Here is a 19,981-nt window from a genome sequence, read left to right on the forward strand (position 1 = left end):
GTAGCTCGAACACTCCCTACGTAGCATTTCAAAAACAATGTGCCTATTTCTCTTAAGTAGCACAACCCAAAACCTTCAAGACATTAGGAGGCAGTTGCCTTCCATTTTTTTAATGGTGGTAAAATATGCATAAGGTAAAGCTTATCATTTTATCCATTTTTAAGTGTATAGTTCAGTGGCATTAAGTACATTCACATTGTTGTGCAAGCATCACCACCCTCCATCGCTGTAACTTTTTCGTCTTCCCAAACTGAAATTCTATATCCATTAAACAATAACTCCGCCGGCCTCTCTCTCCCCCAACTCCTGGCAACCACCATTATTCTTTCTTACTCTATGAATTTGACTACCCTATATACCTCATATAAGTGGACTCATACAACATTTGTCTTTTTATGATGCTTGTTTCACTTAGCATAATATCTTCAAGATTTATCCATGTTGTAGCACATGTCAGAATTTCCTCCCTCCCCCTGCTTTTTCAGGAATGAATTTCTTTCCTCTTTAAGGTTGAATAACATTCCATTGCATGTCTATACCACATTCATTTATTTATTCATTCATTCATGGACATTTGGGCCTTTTTTATCTTTTGGTTATTATGAATAACAGTGTTGTGAACATAAATGTACAAATATTTGTTCACGTGCCTGGTTTCAATTCTTTTGGTGCCTTTCAGCTTTGAATATATGGAGCAAGAGATGTGATAAAAAGGCTCCCTAAAGCCTGAACAGTAGTGGTAAAGCAAGCAAATATTTATCTGGGTGTGGTGGTGCACACCTGTAATCCCAGCTACTCAGGAGACTGAGGCAGAAGAATCTCTTGAACCCAGGAGGCAGAAATTCCAGTGAGTTGAGATCACCCCACTGCACTCCAGCCTGGTGACAGAGGGGAAACTCCATCTAAAAAAGAAAGAAAGAAAGAAAAGAATAGAAAAGAAAAAAAGCTGGGCTTGTTGGTGCATTTCTGTAGTCTCAGCTACTCAAGAGACTGACGTGAGAGGCTTGCTTGAGTCCAGGGAGGCCAAGGCTGCAGTGAGCTGTGATCATACCACTGAATTTCAGCACGGGCGACAGAGTGAGACCCTACCTCAAGAAAGCAAATATTTAAGATTGTACTTGTGCTGAGTGCTGGATTTCAAATGATAGGGGTGCCCATGTGTTCTTTAGTTATAGTTACTGTGTGTGTGTGTGTGTGTGTGTGTGTGTGTAAGAAAGAGAGAGAGAGGTTTGTGTAGTCCTCTAAAGTGTGGGACCCAGGGCAGGGCCCTTCTTGCCTGGGCTTAGGGTGGTATCGTCATAAGCACATACATGTATTAGAACTGGGTGAGTGTAGCAGTGAGTGTAGATAGAAAAGAAGTTGACAGACTATGCCTGGGACACTTAGAAATCGCAAAGAAAAGAGAGAATAAAAAAAAGAAATCAAGAAAAAAAAAACTCCAGGAGAATGTGCAGACTTGGAATCCAAGTGAAATTAAATGTTGGGGAATTATCGACAATGCCAAATACTGCTAAGAGACTGACTAAACAAGGACTGAGAATTCACCTTTGGACACACAAAAAAGTAGAACTCACTGGTGGTGTTAAAATGAGTTGTTTCAGTGAGTGGTGGGGATAAAACCTGACTGAGAAGAGTTCAAGTAAGAATGAGAAGAGGGTAAGTAGAAACAGAGGGTCTGGCCAGCTCTTTAGAGAAGTTTTTCTATAAAAGGAAGCAAAGAAGTGGGATGTAAGCTAGATGAAGATGTGGTGGGAGTCACCAGAGATTTATTTTTCTTTTTGCCTAATAGAGGTGGAACAGCTGATGGCCCTACATCTTCAGCTGAAGCTCCACAGTCACACATCCAAGTGCCTATCTGGCATCTCCATTTAAATGTCTCATAGGAACTCATAGGAAAATCAAACTTAACCTATTCCAAATAGAACTCTTGATTCTCCCTCACTCTCTCCCCAATCTGTTCTTTCCTAAGCCTTCCTTTTCTCAGTAAACATCATTGCCCGCCATTCAAACCAAAAGCCACGTAGCCAGTCCAGATTCTTTCATTTTCCTCACAAACAGTGCATCAGCCTGTTAGTTCTACTTCCAAAATACATCTCTAACTTGATCATCTGGAGTACTACAATAGGTTCCCTGCTTTCATTCTCGCCTCTCACCACCTATTCTCGTATGGCAGCAAGAGTGCAAATCAGACGAAGTTACACCTCCACTTAAAGCTTTGATTACTCAGTAAAACAATGATTACTCAGTCCACTTTAAATCCCCACTGCTTACCTTGAGCTATACTGTCCTACATGATCTGGCTCTTTGCTCCTTCTCCAATCTCGTCTTCACCTCTTTCTCTCTCTTGCACCATACTCCAGACATGCTGGCCTAAACCTAATTATTTGTATTACAAATATATAAAAAAATAGAGAATAATATTTATATATACATATATATATATATATTTTTTTTTTTTTTTTTTGAGACAGAGTCTCGCTTTGTCGCCCAGGCTGGAGTGCAGTTGCGCGATCTCGGCTCACTGCAACCTCTGCCTCCCGGATTCACGCCATTCTCCTGCCTCAGCCTCCCGAGTAGCTGGGACTACAGGCGCCTGCCAGCACGCCTGGCTAATTTTTTGTATTTTTTTAGTAGAGACGGGGTTTCACCGTGTTAGTCAGGATGGTCTTGATCTCCTGACCTCGTGATCTGCCCGCCTCAGCCTCCCAAAGTGCTGGGATTACAGGAGTGAGCTACCGAGCCCAGCCAATAGTGAATAATATTATAGATATTATATAATAATATTATAGATTATGTACCCACCACCCAGATCTAATACATTAATACTTAGCTACATGTACCATTAAAATGTAAACTACATGTTCTCTTCTGAATCTCTATTACCTGGAAAAGTGCCTAACACATAATATATGCTCGATGCATCTGGTATAATTGAATATTTGCTTCACATTAAAAAATAAGTAAAACATTACAGATACAGTGAATGCTCCTTATACCTCCTTCCCTCCCTGTTTCCCCAAAAGAACCACTTACCATTCTAAAGGTGATATATGCCATGCCTATAATATCCCTAGTTTTAATATTTTGTTACTTGAGCATTTGTTTTCTATGTTTTCAAAATTTACAGTATGGAATAATACATTAAATATCCCTTGCAATTTGTTTTTTTAAATCATGCTTTATGCCTATTATGTTGATATATGCAGTTTTCATATGTTTTTTGGCTGTATATTTCAGTGTGTGAACATACCACAATTTGTTTATCTATTTCTTACTGTTGAACATTTAGGTTGTTTCAAATATGTTGTTATTCCAAATAGTGCTGCAATGAATATGAGCAACATGACAGTTAAGAGGGTGGATTCTAGAGCCAGACTACCCAGGATTGAATTTCAGCACCGTCACTAGTTGTGTCACTTTGAGCAAGTTACTTCTTTGTGCTCTAGTTTATTTAATTGTAAAATGATGGCAATAAATTTTCATGATATTGTTAGTAGAATTAAATGAGTTAATACATATAAAGAACTTCAAAAAGTGCCTGGCACATATTAAATCTCAATGAATATTGACCATTATTATTATTACCCTTATTATTAGGAATTGCTTAATTACAGGACATGTAAATCTTCTATTTCATTAAATATTACACATTATTCTCCTAAGTGATATGCCAATTTATGCTTCCACCAGGGGTATATAAGTTCCATTTTCCTATTTCCTATACTAATTTAAAATTCCTGTCAATCTAATGGATATGAAACTGTATCTCATTGTTGTTTTACTTGTACTTTGATAGTTATAGCAAAGTTATACATTTTTTCTTGGGTTTATTGGCCATTCAGTTTTCTTTTTCGGTGAACTGCCTCTTTACCTACTTTTCTTTCTCTCTCTCTCCTTTTTTTTTTTTTTTTAGTGTCCCTCAGGCTGGAATGCAGTGATGCCACCTTGGGTCACTGCACCACAGCTTTGATTTCCAGAGCTCAAGCGATCCTCCCACCTCAGCCTCCTAAGTAGCTGGGACTAGAGGCGCATGCCACCACACCTGGCTAGTTTTGTTTTCATTTTTTGTAGACACAAGGCCTCACTATGTTGCCCAGGCTGGTCTCTAACTCCTGAACTCAAGCAATCCTCCCGCCTTGGGCTCCCAAGTACTGAGATTACAGGCATGAGCCAAAACGTCTGGTTTTTTAATTTACTTTTCTATTGGATTGTTTGCCTTTTTCGATTTTGGGAACTATTTGTTTGTTTGTTTTTTGAGACGGAGTCTTGCTCTGTCACCCAGGCTGGAATGCGGTGGCGTGATCTCGGCTCACTGCAACCTCCGCCTCTCAGGTTCACGCCATTCTCATGCCTCAGCCTCCCGAGTAGCTGGGACTACAGGCGCCTGCCACCTAGCCCGGCTAATTTTTTGTATTTTTAGTAGAGACAGGGTTTCACCGTGTTAGCCAGGATAGTCTTGATCTCCTGACCTCGTGATCTGCCCGCCTCGGCCTCCCAAAGTGCTGGGATTACAGGCGTGAGCCACCGCGCCCAGCCCGGGAAACTGTTTTGGATACTAATCAAAACAATGGTTATGGCAGGGCGCGGTGGCTCACGTCTGTAATCCCAGCACTTTGGAAGGCCAAGGCGGGCGGATCACTTGAGGCCAGGAGTTCGAGATCAGCCTGGCCAACACAGTGAAACCCCGCCTCTACTAAAAATACAAACATTAGCCAGGCATGGTAGGGACACTTATAGTGCCAGCTACTTTCGGGGGCTGAGGGACGAGAATCACTTAAACCTGGGAGGCAGAGGTTGCAGAGAGCCTAGATCGTGCCACTGCACTCCAGGCTGGGTGACAGAGTGAGACCCTGTCTCAAAAAACAACAACAATAAACAATGGTTATATATATGGGGAATATCATCTAGTCTGTGGCTTGTCTTTGTGTGCTATCTTTTTAAACTTGTTATACAGAAGTAACGCATTTTAATACAGTCAAATCTAAATATTTTCCCTTATGGTTTGTGCTTTTCCGGTCTTATTAAGAAATTCTTAGCCGGGCGCGGTGGCTCACGCCTGTAATCCCAGCACTTTGGGAGGCTGAGGCAGGCGTTATCACCTGGGGTCAGGAGTTCGAGACCAGCCTGACAAACGTGGAGAAACCCCGTCTCCACTAAAAATACAAAATTAGCCGGGCATGGTGGCGCATGCCTGTAATCCCAGCTACTCGGGAAGCTGAGGCAGGAGAATGCTTGAACCAAGGAGGCGGAGGTTGCGGTGAGCCGAGATAGCACTATTGCACTCCAGCCTGGGCAACAAGGGTAAGACTCCCTATAAAAAAAAAAAAAAAAATCTTCCCTATTTTTGACATTATAAAGCTATTTTTATTTTCTGAAAAATGTTTTCAGGTCTTTAATCCATCTCGGCCTTATTTTTGGATACGGTTTGAGGTAGAAATCTATTTATTTCCCTTTTGGAAAAAATGTCTCATCGCCATTTATTGAAGAGTCCGTCCTTTCGCCCACTGACTTGTAATGCTTCTTTATCATAAACCAAGTTCCCTTGATGTTACTCTTCATTTCGGCCTCACAATCTTTGCTTATTTTCTTTCTACCAGGGATGCTTTTCGCTATGTTCCTTTCAGGGCTACCTTCCTCTTGTCCCTTCAGATCGCAGTTCAAATGTCATCCCCCTCAAATCTAGATTGCTCTACAGGCATTTCTGGCTCCGTGTTCCCGTGACCTCAAAGGGGTCTAGGTGGGCATAGCCTCTAGCCAGTTGTTGCTAGGCTGTTGTCAGGACTGGCGATGCGTAGGCCACTGAGAGGGGGAGCACCAGGAGTCCGAGTGACGGAATCAGGCGGGCGCCCGCGTCGCTAAGGAGTGCGTCACCGTGCGCGGGCGGCCGGGGGCAGGGCCAGGGCTGAGTCACGTGGCTTGGTTGCCTACGCGCTGGTGGGCCGTGGGAAGATGGCGGACGGAAAGGGAGACGCCGCCGCTGTCGCCGGGGCTGGGGCTGAGGCTCCGGCGGTAGCGGGAGCCGGAGATGGAGCGGAGACTGAGTCCATAGTTCGGGGTCATCGCCCCGTATCTCCAGCGCCGGGAGCCTCGGGACTGCGACCGTGTCTGTGGCAGCTGGAAACAGAGCTGAGGGAGCAAGAGGTGTCGGAGGTCTCATCTTTGAACTACTGCCGGAGCTTCTGCCAGGTGAGGGGCTGACTGGCTGGCTGAGGGCGGCGGGGCGGGGAAGTCAGGGAAAGAGGCCCTGGATCCTCTGCAAGCAGCTGGGTCCGAACTGAAAGGCGCCACCTCTGTGACTCGCCGCGCCCCCGGGCCGGGAAGGCCCAGCTCGGAAGCTCGACCGCTGGCCCCCCTGCGCCACTGCCCGACTTTGGCCACCGCTGGGGCGTTTTGCTCTGAGCCTTATTGAGATCCCGGAGGGCCCTGGCGGGTCTGTCGCCGTTGCCTGTGTCCTGGCCGAGTGGTTGGAGCGCCACTGCCCCCTGAGGGATTGATTGCTTGTCCCTGCCAGGAGATCCTTTTTTGAGTGGAGTGCAGATCTTCGAACTGGTAAACCCGGGTTTTTCTGAATAATCCAGAGAGGTGTGTTGGGGCCAGAGACTTATTTTTGGAGTTAACATCTTCTGAGTTCCTGAAAGGTATGACAGTTGGCTTCGAAAGGCGTCTAGGGCTTTCTGATTAGGGATTGCGGAGCCGGTTGGTTGTTTGGTTTTTGTTTTTTTTTTTTTTTTTACGTTTAAGCCGTTCTTTCGTCTTTTCTGTACTTCTCTGAGAGGATTGTGCTACCGAGAGTAAGGCTGACTCTGAGTAGAAGAGGATGGGAAGAGGGATGTAGAGTGTGGCCTCTTTTGGCAGTCGTATCATCATTTCTGTGCCATGGTGGTGGTGGGTCCTAACCTATGATTACATATTTATGGGTGTGTTTAGTTTAGTCTCCATGACCACTCCGAGATTTTTCTGTATGTTTTCAAGTCTTTTACAAATATAAATATTGGCCATTATTATTTCTGCTTCCAGTGTTTGTTCTGTCAGGTTTCAGAGGCATCCCTCGGCTCCTTATCTGTTGTACCTTAGAAAATGCAAAATAATCGTAGTATGTTGGTACTTGGAGTCTTAATAAGTAGTCCAGTATGCTGAATAAATTGCGGCGTTCTAAAATAATAATTTTGGGGGGGGCAATTTGCTCTGTTGGTCCGGAGTAGAATAAAAGCTAGCTTGCTTGATTGCTTTTCTTCACTCTCTCTGCCGAGGCAGAAGCACCTCATCTCTTTGAATGGAATTTTGTCCTTACTAATGGGCTTTTCCATGGATTGTATCACTCCAATTTTTGTGTGTACAACCTGCAACATTGCCCTGTACTATCAAATGTTAGCGTGTTGTTCTCTGCTTCCTTAGTAGTAATCATCCTTGTTTAGTAAGCTAACTTATTTTACAAATTGTTACTGACTTCATAGGATAGTGCCAGGGACTTTACCAAGTGCTGGGGAAACATGAGTAAGACAGCACTTAGCCTTGATGAACTTACAGTTGGTGGGAGGTGGTAGGAATGACAGTATTTCCAGTGCGGTTTTGGTAATGATGGAAAAGGAGGTGTTGTAGAGACAATGGTGAGGAGAGAGCCCTCATGGGATATCCTGATGGGAAAGACAATTAACTAGTAAAAATAAGTAAAAAGGTTAATTATAAAGTGTAATATGTGCTTAGAAAGAAGTAACTGGGAGAGGCCACTTTAGTTAGTAAGACCCTATGGGCTGCAAGGATGAAAATGAGTCACGTGAAGGTCTGGGGTGGGGAAAGCATCCCAGTGCCAAAGGTAGAGATTGGTAAGGACCCAGAATGCTATGGGAGGAGGGGAAACTAATGGAAGGAGAGGGGTGGTGCAGGAAAATAACTGTGGGTTTTGGGTAAGGCTTCTAAGCTTGAGTTGTCTCCTTGGAAAGATGACAAGAATGAATGTAACCAGTCACATTGAAGCTTGTCAAAGGATCACATATATATGTATTCTGCTTTATGTCTAGTGCTTGCAACTGCAGTTTTATTTAACGTAATATTTTAATGTCTTGAGTCTTGGTGACACCAGAGATGTGATGGCCCAGAAGAATTTTTAAAAGAAAGCATGTGTAATTTGTCTTTTCTATGAAGTTTTTTTTTTACCTAAAATTTTCCCAAAAAATGTTTTTTAGACTAATAAATGAAATAAGAACAAGTATTCCTGTAACACTGTATTGTAATAGAAAGCACATGGGATTGGGAGTTAGTTGGGTCTTGACTGTGTCTTTACCACTTCTTAGCTAATAACCTTGGGTAACCATGTCTGCAAAACTATCTTATTTTCTGACCTTTATCTCCTTATAATGCTTTATACAATCAGAATAGAAAGTTTGTGTACAAGTCTTCACAAAATTTGTCATATTTTTTGACACATTTTCCCCTGTAGTCCAGATAAGATCAACTATGTCCTTGATGACCAGATACAGAAAAAGTAAAAATTGTATGAAGAAGCAGGAGAATTTTCACCATCAATAAATTTTGTTGAATAGCTCTTGGTTGCACATTTGAAAAGAAGAATAAGATACATTCATTTACTTAAGGAACACTGATTGTGTGACAGTTCTGAAGATGGGAGCCTAGTTAAGACAGTTTTCTCGGACTCTAGGAGAGGAGCACATAATATATAAAGATAGGTAGTAGGCATTTTTACATTATCATAAAGGTCTGACCCCTGCTTATGGGATGCTTAATACTACAAATGTATTTTCATCAGTTATTTAGTTAGAAATGTCCTAGAGACTTAGATTGTACCAAGTAGATCCCTTTTGCAACATCCTGGGACCATATTCTCTCCAACTCTTGCAGCACTTAAAAGAAATGGCTCTATCTTTGGAATTGCACCAAATCAAGAAATAAACTAACATATGAGTGAATAGAGAAGCTTGTCTCATTCTGGGCATATTTTCAATTTTCATAAGTTTGTGAAGATGATAAAATGAAACACTGAAAGTAATAGTTACTAAGAAAATGATACTTAGGTCAAACTGTATTCAGTGAAAATTTGTATTAAGTGACTATGGGATGTGGTTTGTTTTTCTCTTTCCTTCAGTTCCTTTTCTGAAACCACTGCCAGACAGTGTGGATAAGATTAACTTTAGAAAACAGTCTTTCTTTGTTTTCCTGAAAAATTGATGATGTCTTCTCAAGTTTTTGCTGTATTTTGGGGACCAAGATTCCTTAAGTTTTACAATTGGTGTTTCTATTTGTAACAAATTTTGAAGACTTTTTTTTAGTAAACTTCATTATCAAAGTTGAAATTATTGGGTGATTATGTGATTACACTTTGAGAATACTAGGCAAAGTAATTTTATGAGTAAACCATGTTTATATGAGACACTTTTAGGTTCAAGACTAACTGACTTCGTAGATTTTTGATGGCTAAAATAATTAAGTACTGCATTAAAATTTCCATTTTTCCTAGATTAGTGATGGGGAGTACAAGGGCTCTGAGTCAGATAGCCTATGTATTGGCTTCACTATTGAAATAGTTGTGTGACCTTGGGCATGTTATTTTCTTTAAACGTTAATTCTTTTGCAAATGGATAATAGTACTTATGTTTTGTATGCAAATTCATTGTTGTAAGGACTTAATAAGAAAATATCTATTTTTCAAAATGCCTCCAGAATTGTCTGTGTTATCCAGATTTCTTAGCTTTGTAGTAAAAAGTTTTCACAACCTTGGTCTCAGCATGCTTTTCGGCCCTCCCCTTGTCAGTCCCATCACCTGAATCCAACTTGTTTACTCCTATTCAGGAGTTCTTTACTTAGAGTCAGTCCATGGACCAACATGTGATTGCAGTTATTCCTGTGATTAAAATTTTGTCTGTAAGTTTCCAAGCACATAATTTTGGGAAAGATGATTTTAATTTTCATTTGACTTTTCAAGATCCAATAGACATATTAACTATGTTAACAAGATCTCAGGCCGTGTCTTTCCCTTTCATTGTGTGGTTCTCTCATTTTCTGCATGGGAGATTTTTCTTCTTTAGGGCCCAGTATAAATGTCATGCCTTCTATGAAGCTTTTCCTGATTCACCAGAGAGGTTTCCTCTTATTTGTTTGGGATTTTTTTTTTTCTGGACACTTTGTACATACCTGTAGTTTTAGCTCTTAATTTTATTGCTGTCACTGTCTTCGTTCAGGCTTTCTCCTATTGTAGCAACCTCTTCACTAATCTCTTGTTTTCTGACTGACATTATCTGCAGTTCATCTTTGTGTTCTTTCTAAATTATAAATATAATCTTGTTAGTCACTTTATTCCCTAAAATACCTCAATTTTCCCCCCCGCAAAGGAAAGATAAAGTTCAAACTTATTAGCTTGGTATACAAAGCCTTTTAGAATCTGGACCACCAACTCTCATTTTCTCAGCCTCATTAAAAAAGTTGGTTTGATCCCACCTTCACCACTGTGTCCATTTCTCACTCTGCCTGAATAACCCAGGGTCTTCCTTTCCCCATCTACCTATTTATCCTTCAAGACCTGGCTCTAATATTACGGTCTTTCAGCTTTTTCTGATTTCAGCAGGCAGAATTAGGTGGTTCTTTCTCCAATGCATTCTGTTAGCTTCCAGTACATAAACGTGGTGCCTACATAATTTGTTTCCATGTTTGTCTTTTGTATTGACTTGTAAATCAACAAGAGCAGGGATCTTGTTTATTCTTTTTTGTATACTTAGTACCTAGCAATTAGTACGATGCCTGGCACAAAACTAATTTGTTAAATCAATTGTAGGGAGTTCATTATACGCACATGAGATAGACACTTAAAACAGTACTTTAGGGGGAACCCCTAATGTAAAATCTAGTATGTAAAAAAGCAAATTTACTGTAAGAAATTACTATAAAGGGAGAGGTTGTGGAGAAATAGGAACACTTTTACACTGTTGGTGGGACCGTAAACTAGTTCAACCATTGTGGAAGACAGTGTGGCGATTCCTCAAGGATCTGGAACTAGAAATATAGAAATACCATTTGACCCAGCCATCCCACTACTGGGTATATACCCAAAGGATTATAAATCATGCTGCTTTAAAGACACATGCACACGTATGTTTATTGCGGCACTATTCACAATAGCAAAGACTTGGAACCAACCCAAATGTCCATCAATGATAGACTGGATTAAGAAAATGTGGCACATATACACCATGGAATACCATGCAGCCATAAAAAAGCATGAGTTCATGTCCTTTGTAGGGACATGGATGAAGCTGGAAACCATCATTCTGAGCAAACTATTCCAAGGACAGAAAACCAAACACCACATGTTCTCACTCATAGGTGGGAATTGAACAGTGAGAACACTTGGACACAGGGTGGGGAACATCACACACCGGGGCCTGTTGTGGGGTGTGGGGAGTGGGGAGTGATAGCATTAGGAGATATACCTAATGTAAATGACGAGTTAATGGGTGCAGCACACCAGCATGGCACATGTATGCATATGTAACAAACCTGCATGTTGTGCACATGTACCCTAGAACTTAAAGTATAATTAAAAAAAAAAAAAAGAAATTACTATAAAGTAACAGGATAGGAGCTTTTGGCCATTTCTTGGAGACATTATTTATCAATCTAAGCCTACATTCATATAATAATGTACACATTTACGTGTGTGCAGTGAGGAATAGCATTGATAGAGAGAGAAAATGAGAGGCCTAGTATTGAAGAAGAGTTAGTCACCTAATAGGACAATAGTTTGGAGATGCCAAGATGGATATAATCGGTCCCCTTACCTTGAGGTTGATGGCCATGAAGGCTCTTGAGCCTTACCTCTTTCATATGTTGCAAGAAGTTTTTAATGCATTAGCTTCTCTTCTTGCGCTGCCTTCTTTTTAGCGATATCTAAATAGAAACTACATGACAAGTAGTTATCATAGCAAAAGCTAGCTTTGTAATGCACATGACAAAAACATAGTATAAATGTGCCCCGTGGAGCAGTGAAAACTTTGGGTTCTGTCATTTACTGTGGTACCATCTTGTCTCTTACTGTGTAATGTGACCTCTAGTGGTTTCTGTTTCTTCCATGGATCATACTCTTCTGAATAGTGTTGACAAAAACTGAATAGAAAGTACAACTTACTGCAAGACTGCAAAGACTAAAACGTGTTTTATTTTCATTCAGGTCTAGATACTTGTCACCTTTCCCAGTGACCTTCCTTGACTGTCTTATCTAAAATAGCACTTCGCCATTGCCTTTCACCTCTTTAAGTACTGCTTTATTTTTCTTCAAATCACTACTAATCTTGTATGTCCGTCTCCCCAACTGGGATGTAAGTGCCATGAAGGTGTTGGCTTTTATTTACCTAGTGCCTAGTCTCTAAAACTTAATGGGTACTCACTAAATGCTTGTTGATCTTTATCTCCTCCCTTTCCTGTATCTCCCACTTGAATTTTTGAGAGTAATAAGCAAGTCTTAACTGTCTTTATCAAGAAATAGGGACATTTGGCCAGCTGTGGTGGCTCACGCCTGTAATCCCAGCCAGCTGTGGTGGCTCACGCCTGTAATCCCAGCCAGCACTTTGGGAGACCAAGACGAGAGGATCCCTTGAGCCCAGGAGTTCAAGACCAGCCTGGGCAACTCTCTACAAAAAAATTTTAAAATTAGCCAGGTGTGGTAATGCATACCTGTGATCCCAGCTACTCAGGAGGCCGAGGCAGGAGGATCACTTGGGCTTAGGAGGTTGAGGCTGCAGTAAGCCGTATTCACACCACTGTACTCCAGCTTGGGCGACAGAGTGAGACCTTGTCTCAATAAATAAATAAATAGAAAGATACTTTTTGTTTGTTTGTTTTTGAGACAGAGTCTTTCTCTGTTGCAGAGGCTAGAGTGCAATGGTAAGATCTCAGCCCACTGCAACCTCCGCCTCCTGGGTTGAAGCAATTCTCGTGCCTCAGCCTCTAGAGTGGCTGGGACTACAGGTGTGTGCCACCACGCCAGCTAATTTTTATATTTTTAGTAGAGATGGGGTTTCGCCATGTTTGCCAGGCTGGTCTCGAACTTCTGGCCTCAAGTGATCTGCCCACCTCGGCCTCCCAAAGCGCTGGGATACAGGCGTGAGCCATTGCGCCTGGCCAAGAAAGAAAGAGACATTTTTTTGTCAACTAGTTTATCCTGCTTCCCAGCAGGGATCACACCTTATTGTTCTTTGTATCTTGATCACCTAAGAGTAGAACTTCATTTTTATTATATAATATAAAATGTTTCATATAAAATGCATTAAATTTTATATAAATAATATGTTTTGGCCGTGCATGGTGGCTCTCCCCTGTAATACCAGCACTTTGGAGGCCAAGGCAGATGGATCACCTGAGGTCAGGAGTTCTAGACCAGCCTGGCCAACATGGTGAAAACCCATCTCTACTAAAAACACAAAAAATTAGCCGAGTGTTATGGCAGGCACCTGTAACCCTAGCTACTCGGGAGGCTGAGGCAGGAGAATCACTTGAACTTGGGAGGCAGAGGTTGCAATGAGCAGAAATCATGCCATTGCACTCCATCCTGGGCAACAAGGGCAAAACTCCGTCTCAAAAAATATATATATATATGTTTTAACATAAATAAAAATTTATATAATAAAACTTTCATTCCTGGCACAAGGCCAACATACAATCCATTATATGAAAAATTTGAGGGACTGAATAATTTATTGAGGATCTTTTTGTGTGCCAAGCCCTCAGGTGAGTAGTGTGATTTTTCATTTTACAGATAGAACACTGAGGTCCAGAGAAGTTAAGTAACTTTCCCAGGATCACACAGCTGGCATGTGGTGATGAGTTCTTTAGACTGTAGAGCCTATGTTCTTTTTTCTTATATCAGAACTTCCTAAACTGTGCTTCACTCCATATGATATATTTATTAATAAGTGCTTCTTGAAATAAGGCTTCTATGTTCATATAAGTTGGGATAAACTTTTTTTTTTTTTTTTTTTTTGAGATGAAGTTTCGCTTTTGTTGCCCAGGCTGGAGTGCAGTGGCGTGATCTCGGCTCACTGCAACCTCCGTCTCCTGGGTTCAAGTGATTCTCCTGCCTCAGCCTCCCAAGTAGCTGGGATTACAGGTGCTCACCACCACACCCGGCTATTTGTATTTTAATAGAGATGGGGTTTCATCAGGTTGGCCAGGCTGGTCTTGAACTCCTGACCTCAGGTGATCCACCCGCCTCACCCTCCCAAAGTGCTGGGATTACAGGCGTGAGCCACCGCGCCCGGCCATGGGATAAACATTTTAAATTTTAAAATACTTTGTGAATTTCCAAGAGAGACATTACATATTGTGCAGCATTTGCCAAACTTACCAGGTCTAGAACATTTTGCCATATTCTAAATCCTTTATTAGCTCAAGAGTCACATGCTTTTTTTTTTCCACTATAATAAAGTGCAGAGGTGATTTGCCTTGTCTTTCTGCCTGCCACTAGTTTTAATTATTTAGTTTTAGCCTAAAACATGATCCTGAGCATTTTTTAAATTTTTTTATTATTATACTTTGGGTTTTAGGGTACATGTGCACAATGTGCAGGTTTGTTACATACGTATCCATGTGCCATGTTGTTTTGCTGCACCCATTAACTCGTCATTTAGCATTAGGTATATTTCCTAATGCTGTCCCTCCCCCCTCCCCCCACCTCAGATCCTGAGCATTTTTTTGTTTTTTGTATTTTTTTGAGACAGAGTCTTGCTGTGTCGCTCAGGCTGGAGTGCAGTGGTGCAATCACAGCTCACTGTAGCCTTGTTAGCCTCAACCTCCTAGGCTTAGGCAGTTGTCCCAACCCAGCCTCTCTGGTAGCTGGGACCACAGGCGCGTGCCACCACGCCCTGCTAATTTTTGTGTTTTGTAGAGACAGGGTTTCGCCACGTTGCCCAAGCTGGTTTCAAACTGCTGAGCTCAAGTAGCCTCCCAAAGTGCTGGGATTACAGGTGTTTGCCAACTTGCCTGGCCTCCTTTCATTCTTTAGGCATGTTTCCTTCAGTTCTTTGAATATACAGTTTGTTCTCACTATTTGCAGATACTGTATTTGTGCATTAGCCTACTTGCTAAAATTTATTTGTAAAACCGGCTGACTCTGACTGAGCTTTTTATGAAAAAATTTCTCCTCCAAAGGTTTTGCAGGGATTAAATTATGTGTATTGTTACATATGAAAAATATTTTAGTGTATTATAATTTGGGGAAAGTTGAGAATGAGTTATATTTCAGATGTATCTTGAGTCAAGATTTATTCTTACAGGTTTACCTATATTGCTGCAACATAGCTAGGCCAGGATTACTCATGTATTTGTTTATTTCTCCCCACTTATGTGCTAAGTCTGATTACTGTCTTTTTGAGTGCTATTCTTGTCATTATTATTATTATTGTTAGTATTATTTGGATCCAGCAGCTTATGATGCTGACATTTGATTTGATAGTGGTTTTTTTTGTTTGTTTGTTTGTTTTAATTTAGAGACAGGATCTTACTCCCTTGCTCAGGCTAGAATGCAGTGGTACAATCTTAGCTTACTGTAACCTCAAACTCTTAGGCTCAAGTGATCCTCCCACCCCAGCCTCTCAAATATCTAGGACTACAGGTGCATGCCACAGTGCCCAGGTAATTTAAAAATAATTTTTATAGAGACAGGGTCTCACTGTATTGCCCAGGCTGGTCTTAAACTTGAGGCTTTAAGTGATCCTCCCACCTCAGCCTCCCAAGGCACTGGGATTAGAGGCGTGAGCCACCACTCCCAGCCTGATTTCTCGTATTCTTACTCCCAAGGAAATAACCTGAATGTGTCACATTAGCCAGCACAATTTCTTATTAATGTGGACATTTGTTATAAGAATTGTTATTGTATATGATAAAATGTATATCCTTGCTTGGGAATTGCATTTTTATGATATATAATTTTATAAAATAGGCATATTTTTGTGATTCTATTGTCTTTGCTTTTTTCAGATATGTTTAAAATTATAAGGTATCCTAAAGTAATAAAGCAGACGTAAATATTTTAGTTTTTGTGACTCAAAACTAGTGGATGCTCATTCTAGAAACTTAAAACAAGATTTACAAATAGATGAATTAGATAGTGAAAGTACCATATAAACTCACTTTTAATAGCTTGGTGTATTTATCAGATTTTTGGAAAAATACATATAGAATGTGCGTTTATATAAATTACAATTTCTAATTGTGCAAACAACTCATGCATACATTTTAATTGTTAAAAATTAGAACAGTATAAAAGGGGAGAATAAGAAGTAAAAGCTCCTGTCATATACACTCTTATGTACTCCAGTACTACCTTTTCCTAGGTAGACCATTGTTAACAGTTTAGGAATGCATATCTATATAATTTTTCTGTATGATGTGTACATATATATGTACTGTTTTTAGAAAAAAAATGGTTTCAAGCTTATATACTAAAACCTGCTTATTATTGTAGACATCTTTTCACGTTGAATATGTGTAGACTTACTGTATTTAAGAAATAAATGCATGGTATTCCATCAGAAATTGCATTGATTTTATTTTATTTATTTATTTATTTTTTTTCTTTTTTTTTTGAGACAGAGTCTCGCTGTCGCCCAGGCTGGAGTGCAGTGGCGCGATCTCAGCTCACTGTAGTCTCCGCCCCCCGGGGTTCACGCCATTCTCCTGCCTCAGCCTCCCGAGTAGCTGGGACTACAGGCGCCCGCCATCTCGCCCGGCTAATTTTTTGTATTTTTAGTAGAGATGGGGTTTCACTGTGTTAGCCAGGATGGTCTCGATCTCCTGACCTCGTGATCCGCCCGCCTCGGCCTCCCAAAGTGCTGGGATTACAGGCGTGAGCCACCGCGCCCGGCATGCATTGATTTTAAATTCTACAGGTAGCAACACCTTCAACACTCTTAACTAAAAAAAAAAATTTTTTGAACTATAAAAGCACTTCTTGTGGCAAAAAATACAGTACAGAAGGTTTAAGGAAAAGCAAAAGCCTCTTTCCTTCTGCCCTCAATCTTTCCAGTCACTTCCCAGCGGAAATGACTGTTAACAGTCTTGTGTGTCCTTATGTAATTTACTTTTTAATTTGATATGTTGACCCTTTATCAGTACATTTGGAGCATGCACCATAATTTAAACATTTGTGTTATTTTGTTATTATAAACAGTGTCCTATGAACTTCTTTAAATATTAAGTGCTGGTTATTTCTATCTATAACATAAATTCCTGGAATTGAAATTATAGGATTAGGCCGGGTGCGGCAGCTCACACCTGTAATCCCAGCACTTTGGGAGGCTGAGGCGGGTGGATCACCTGAGGTCAGGAGTTCGAGACCAGCCTGGCCAACATGGTGAAACTCTGTCTCTACTAAAAATACAAAAATTAGCCGGTAGTCCCAGCTACTCTGGAGGCTGAGGCAGGAGAATTGGTTGAACCCGGGAGGCAGAGGTTACAGTGAGCCGAGATTGCATCACTGCACTCTATCCTGGGCAACAGAGTGAGATGCCGACTCAAAACAAAAATGACTGGATTAAAGAGGATGTTTAAGTTTTGATGGATACTTGCCTGTACTCTATCCTGGGCAACAGAGCGAGACACCGACTCAAAAAAATAAATTACTGGATTGAGAGAATGTTTAAGTTTTGATGGATACTTGCTTACAAAAAGTTGAATATGTACTTCCGCCAGTAGTGTTTGGGAGTCCCCGTTTTGCTAAATCCTTGCCAATGCTTGTATTTTTAAACTTATTAATATTCGACAATCTGATAGGAAAAAATTATCAGATTGTTACACTAATTTGCATTTTAATAACATTCAGGGTTTTTTTTATTTTTTATTTTTTTTAAGGCAGAGTTTTGCTCTTATTGCCCAGGCTGGAGTGCAATGGTGCGATCTCGGCTCCCTGCAATATCTGCCTCCCGGATTCAAGCGATTCCCCTGCCTTAGCTTCTCAAGTAGCTGGGATTACAGGCATGTGCCACCACGCCCAGATAGTTTTGTATTTTTAGTAGAGACAGGGTTTCTCCATGTTGGTCAGGCTGGTCTCGAACTCCTGACCTCAGGTGATTCTCCCGCCTTGGCCTCCCAAAGTGCTGGGATTACAGGCGTGAGCCACCGCGCCTGGCCTATATTCAGGTATTTTTATATGTATCAGACATTTAAATTTTTTTCTTGTGAGGTTTACCTTTTTCATATATTATGACTATTTAAAAATGTTGTTAAAAGTCATTAAAACTAGATTTTGTCCAATCATTATGATCATGTAATCTTTTTTTTTTTTTTTTAAGACAGAGTGTTGTTCTGTTGCTTAGGCTGTAGTGTAGTGTTACAATCTCAGCTTACTGCAACCTCTGCTTCCTGGATTCAGGTGATTTTCATGCCTCAGCTTCCTGAGTAGCTGGGATTACAGGTGTGCGCCATCACACCCAGCTAATTTTTTGTATTTTTAGTAGAGACGGGGTTTCGCCATGTTGGCCAGGCTGGTCTCAAACTTCTGGCCTCAAATGATCCGCCCACCTTGGCCTTCGGAAGTGCTGGGATTAAAGCCATGAGCCACCGTGCCAGGCTGATCCTGTAATCTTGAGATTTTAGGTCTCTTTGAAGTGCTCATGAAGCAGAACATGTTCAAAGAATTATAATTAGAGCTATAGCCTAACCTGAAGTCATTGGAATGTGTGATACACTTTTGTGATTGATGGTGGCTCTGTGAGAGGTTTGTCAGTGTAGTCATTTATTGATCATTTATTGATCTCTTATAATCAATTCTTCTAAACTCTGGAAGACTAAGTCATAGCTGAATAACTGGAAAGACTGTAGTGCTTTCTATTAGCTAACTTTAAAAAATATTGTGACCTGGCCGGGCACGATGGCTCACGCCTGTAATCCCAGCACTTTGGGAGGCTGAGGCGGGTGGATCATGAGGTCAGGAGTTTAAGACCAGCCTGGCCAAGATGGTAAAACCCCATCTCTACTAAAACTACAAAAATTAGCCAGGCGCAGTGGCAGGCGCCTGTAATCTCAGCTACTCAGGAGGCTGAGGCAGGAGAATCGCTTGAACCCGGGTGACAGAGGTTGCAGTGAGCCAAGATTGCACCACTGCATTCCAACCTGGGTGTCAGAGTGAGACTCTGTCTCAAAAAAAAAAAAAAAAGTGACCTTTATATGTTTTCAAATAGAGTGCCACCAAATGGATGTATGACGTTGGGGCAAGTCAGCTTGTTATTTGGGGGCCTCATATTGCTCCCTAAATGAGATGCTCTTTAAGGTTTAATTCTGCTCCAAAATTATATAACTCTATTGAAAAATGTTTGCTATAGAAGATTTATTTTCTAAGTCATCTCCAAATATTTGTCTTGTATATTATTATCAAAATAAATTAATCTTTTAAAAGTATGTTTTATTTGTACCATACCTATGTATTGTATAAAACAGACACAGAAATACATAAAAGGGGTGAAATTTTTAAAAACTCATTTGAATATAAGTATTAATACCATATTCCTTCTCTCTGATGGATTATTATTTGCCCCTGCAGAATAAATGCCCATCCCAGTGGAAACTACTGATTAGAACTGGAAGTATTTGCATTAGTTATGCTCACTCTCTTTATTTGGTTTTTTCTTCTTAGTGAAATCTTGATTTCGATCTTTAAAGGACATTGTCAGTGAAAATGTTAAATCAAGGGGCCAAGCACAGTGGCTCACACCTGTAATCCCAGTGCTTTGAGAGGCCAAGGCGGGAGGATCTCTTGAAGCTAGGAGTTCGAGACCAAGACTGGGCAACATAGTGAGACTCTGTCTCTACAAAAACTTTTTAAAAGTTGGTTGGGCATTGTGGTGTCCTAGCTATGTGGGAGGCTGAGGCAGGAAATCCCTTAAGCTGAAGAGTTTGAGGTTACAGTGAGCTGTGTTTGTGCCGCTGCATTCCAGCCTGAGCAGGAGAACCAAGACTCTGTTCTGTTATGGTGGGGGTGGGGGGG

At 40.9% G+C, this 19,981-nt stretch overlaps 1 protein-coding gene and 1 long non-coding RNA gene across 2 annotated transcripts in view; one reads left to right on the forward strand and one right to left on the reverse strand.

The window, feature by feature from the left end:
• Window positions 1-787: 787 nt before the first annotated feature.
• LOC131383962 (uncharacterized) lies at window positions 788-5,784 on the reverse strand. The gene is made up of 3 exons (XR_009214377.1): window positions 5,631-5,784; window positions 2,272-2,376; window positions 788-902 (listed from the first exon to the last, which is right to left on the reverse strand). It is a non-coding gene; the product is annotated as an uncharacterized LOC131383962 (long non-coding RNA).
• A 152-nt stretch (window positions 5,785-5,936) lies between these two features.
• Window positions 5,937-19,981, forward strand: part of RLF (RLF zinc finger) — a 75,660-nt gene continuing 61,615 nt past the window's right edge. The window contains exon 1 of the mRNA XM_032160403.2: window positions 5,937-6,186. Within this exon, the coding sequence (XP_032016294.1) occupies window positions 5,950-6,186 (237 nt within the window). The 5' untranslated portion in view covers window positions 5,937-5,949. The remainder of the gene's footprint in view (window positions 6,187-19,981) is intronic.

This window comes from Hylobates moloch, unplaced genomic scaffold (assembly GCF_009828535.3).
Source record: "Hylobates moloch isolate HMO894 unplaced genomic scaffold, HMol_V3 SCAFFOLD_8, whole genome shotgun sequence".
Taxonomy (NCBI): Eukaryota; Metazoa; Chordata; class Mammalia; order Primates; family Hylobatidae; genus Hylobates; species Hylobates moloch.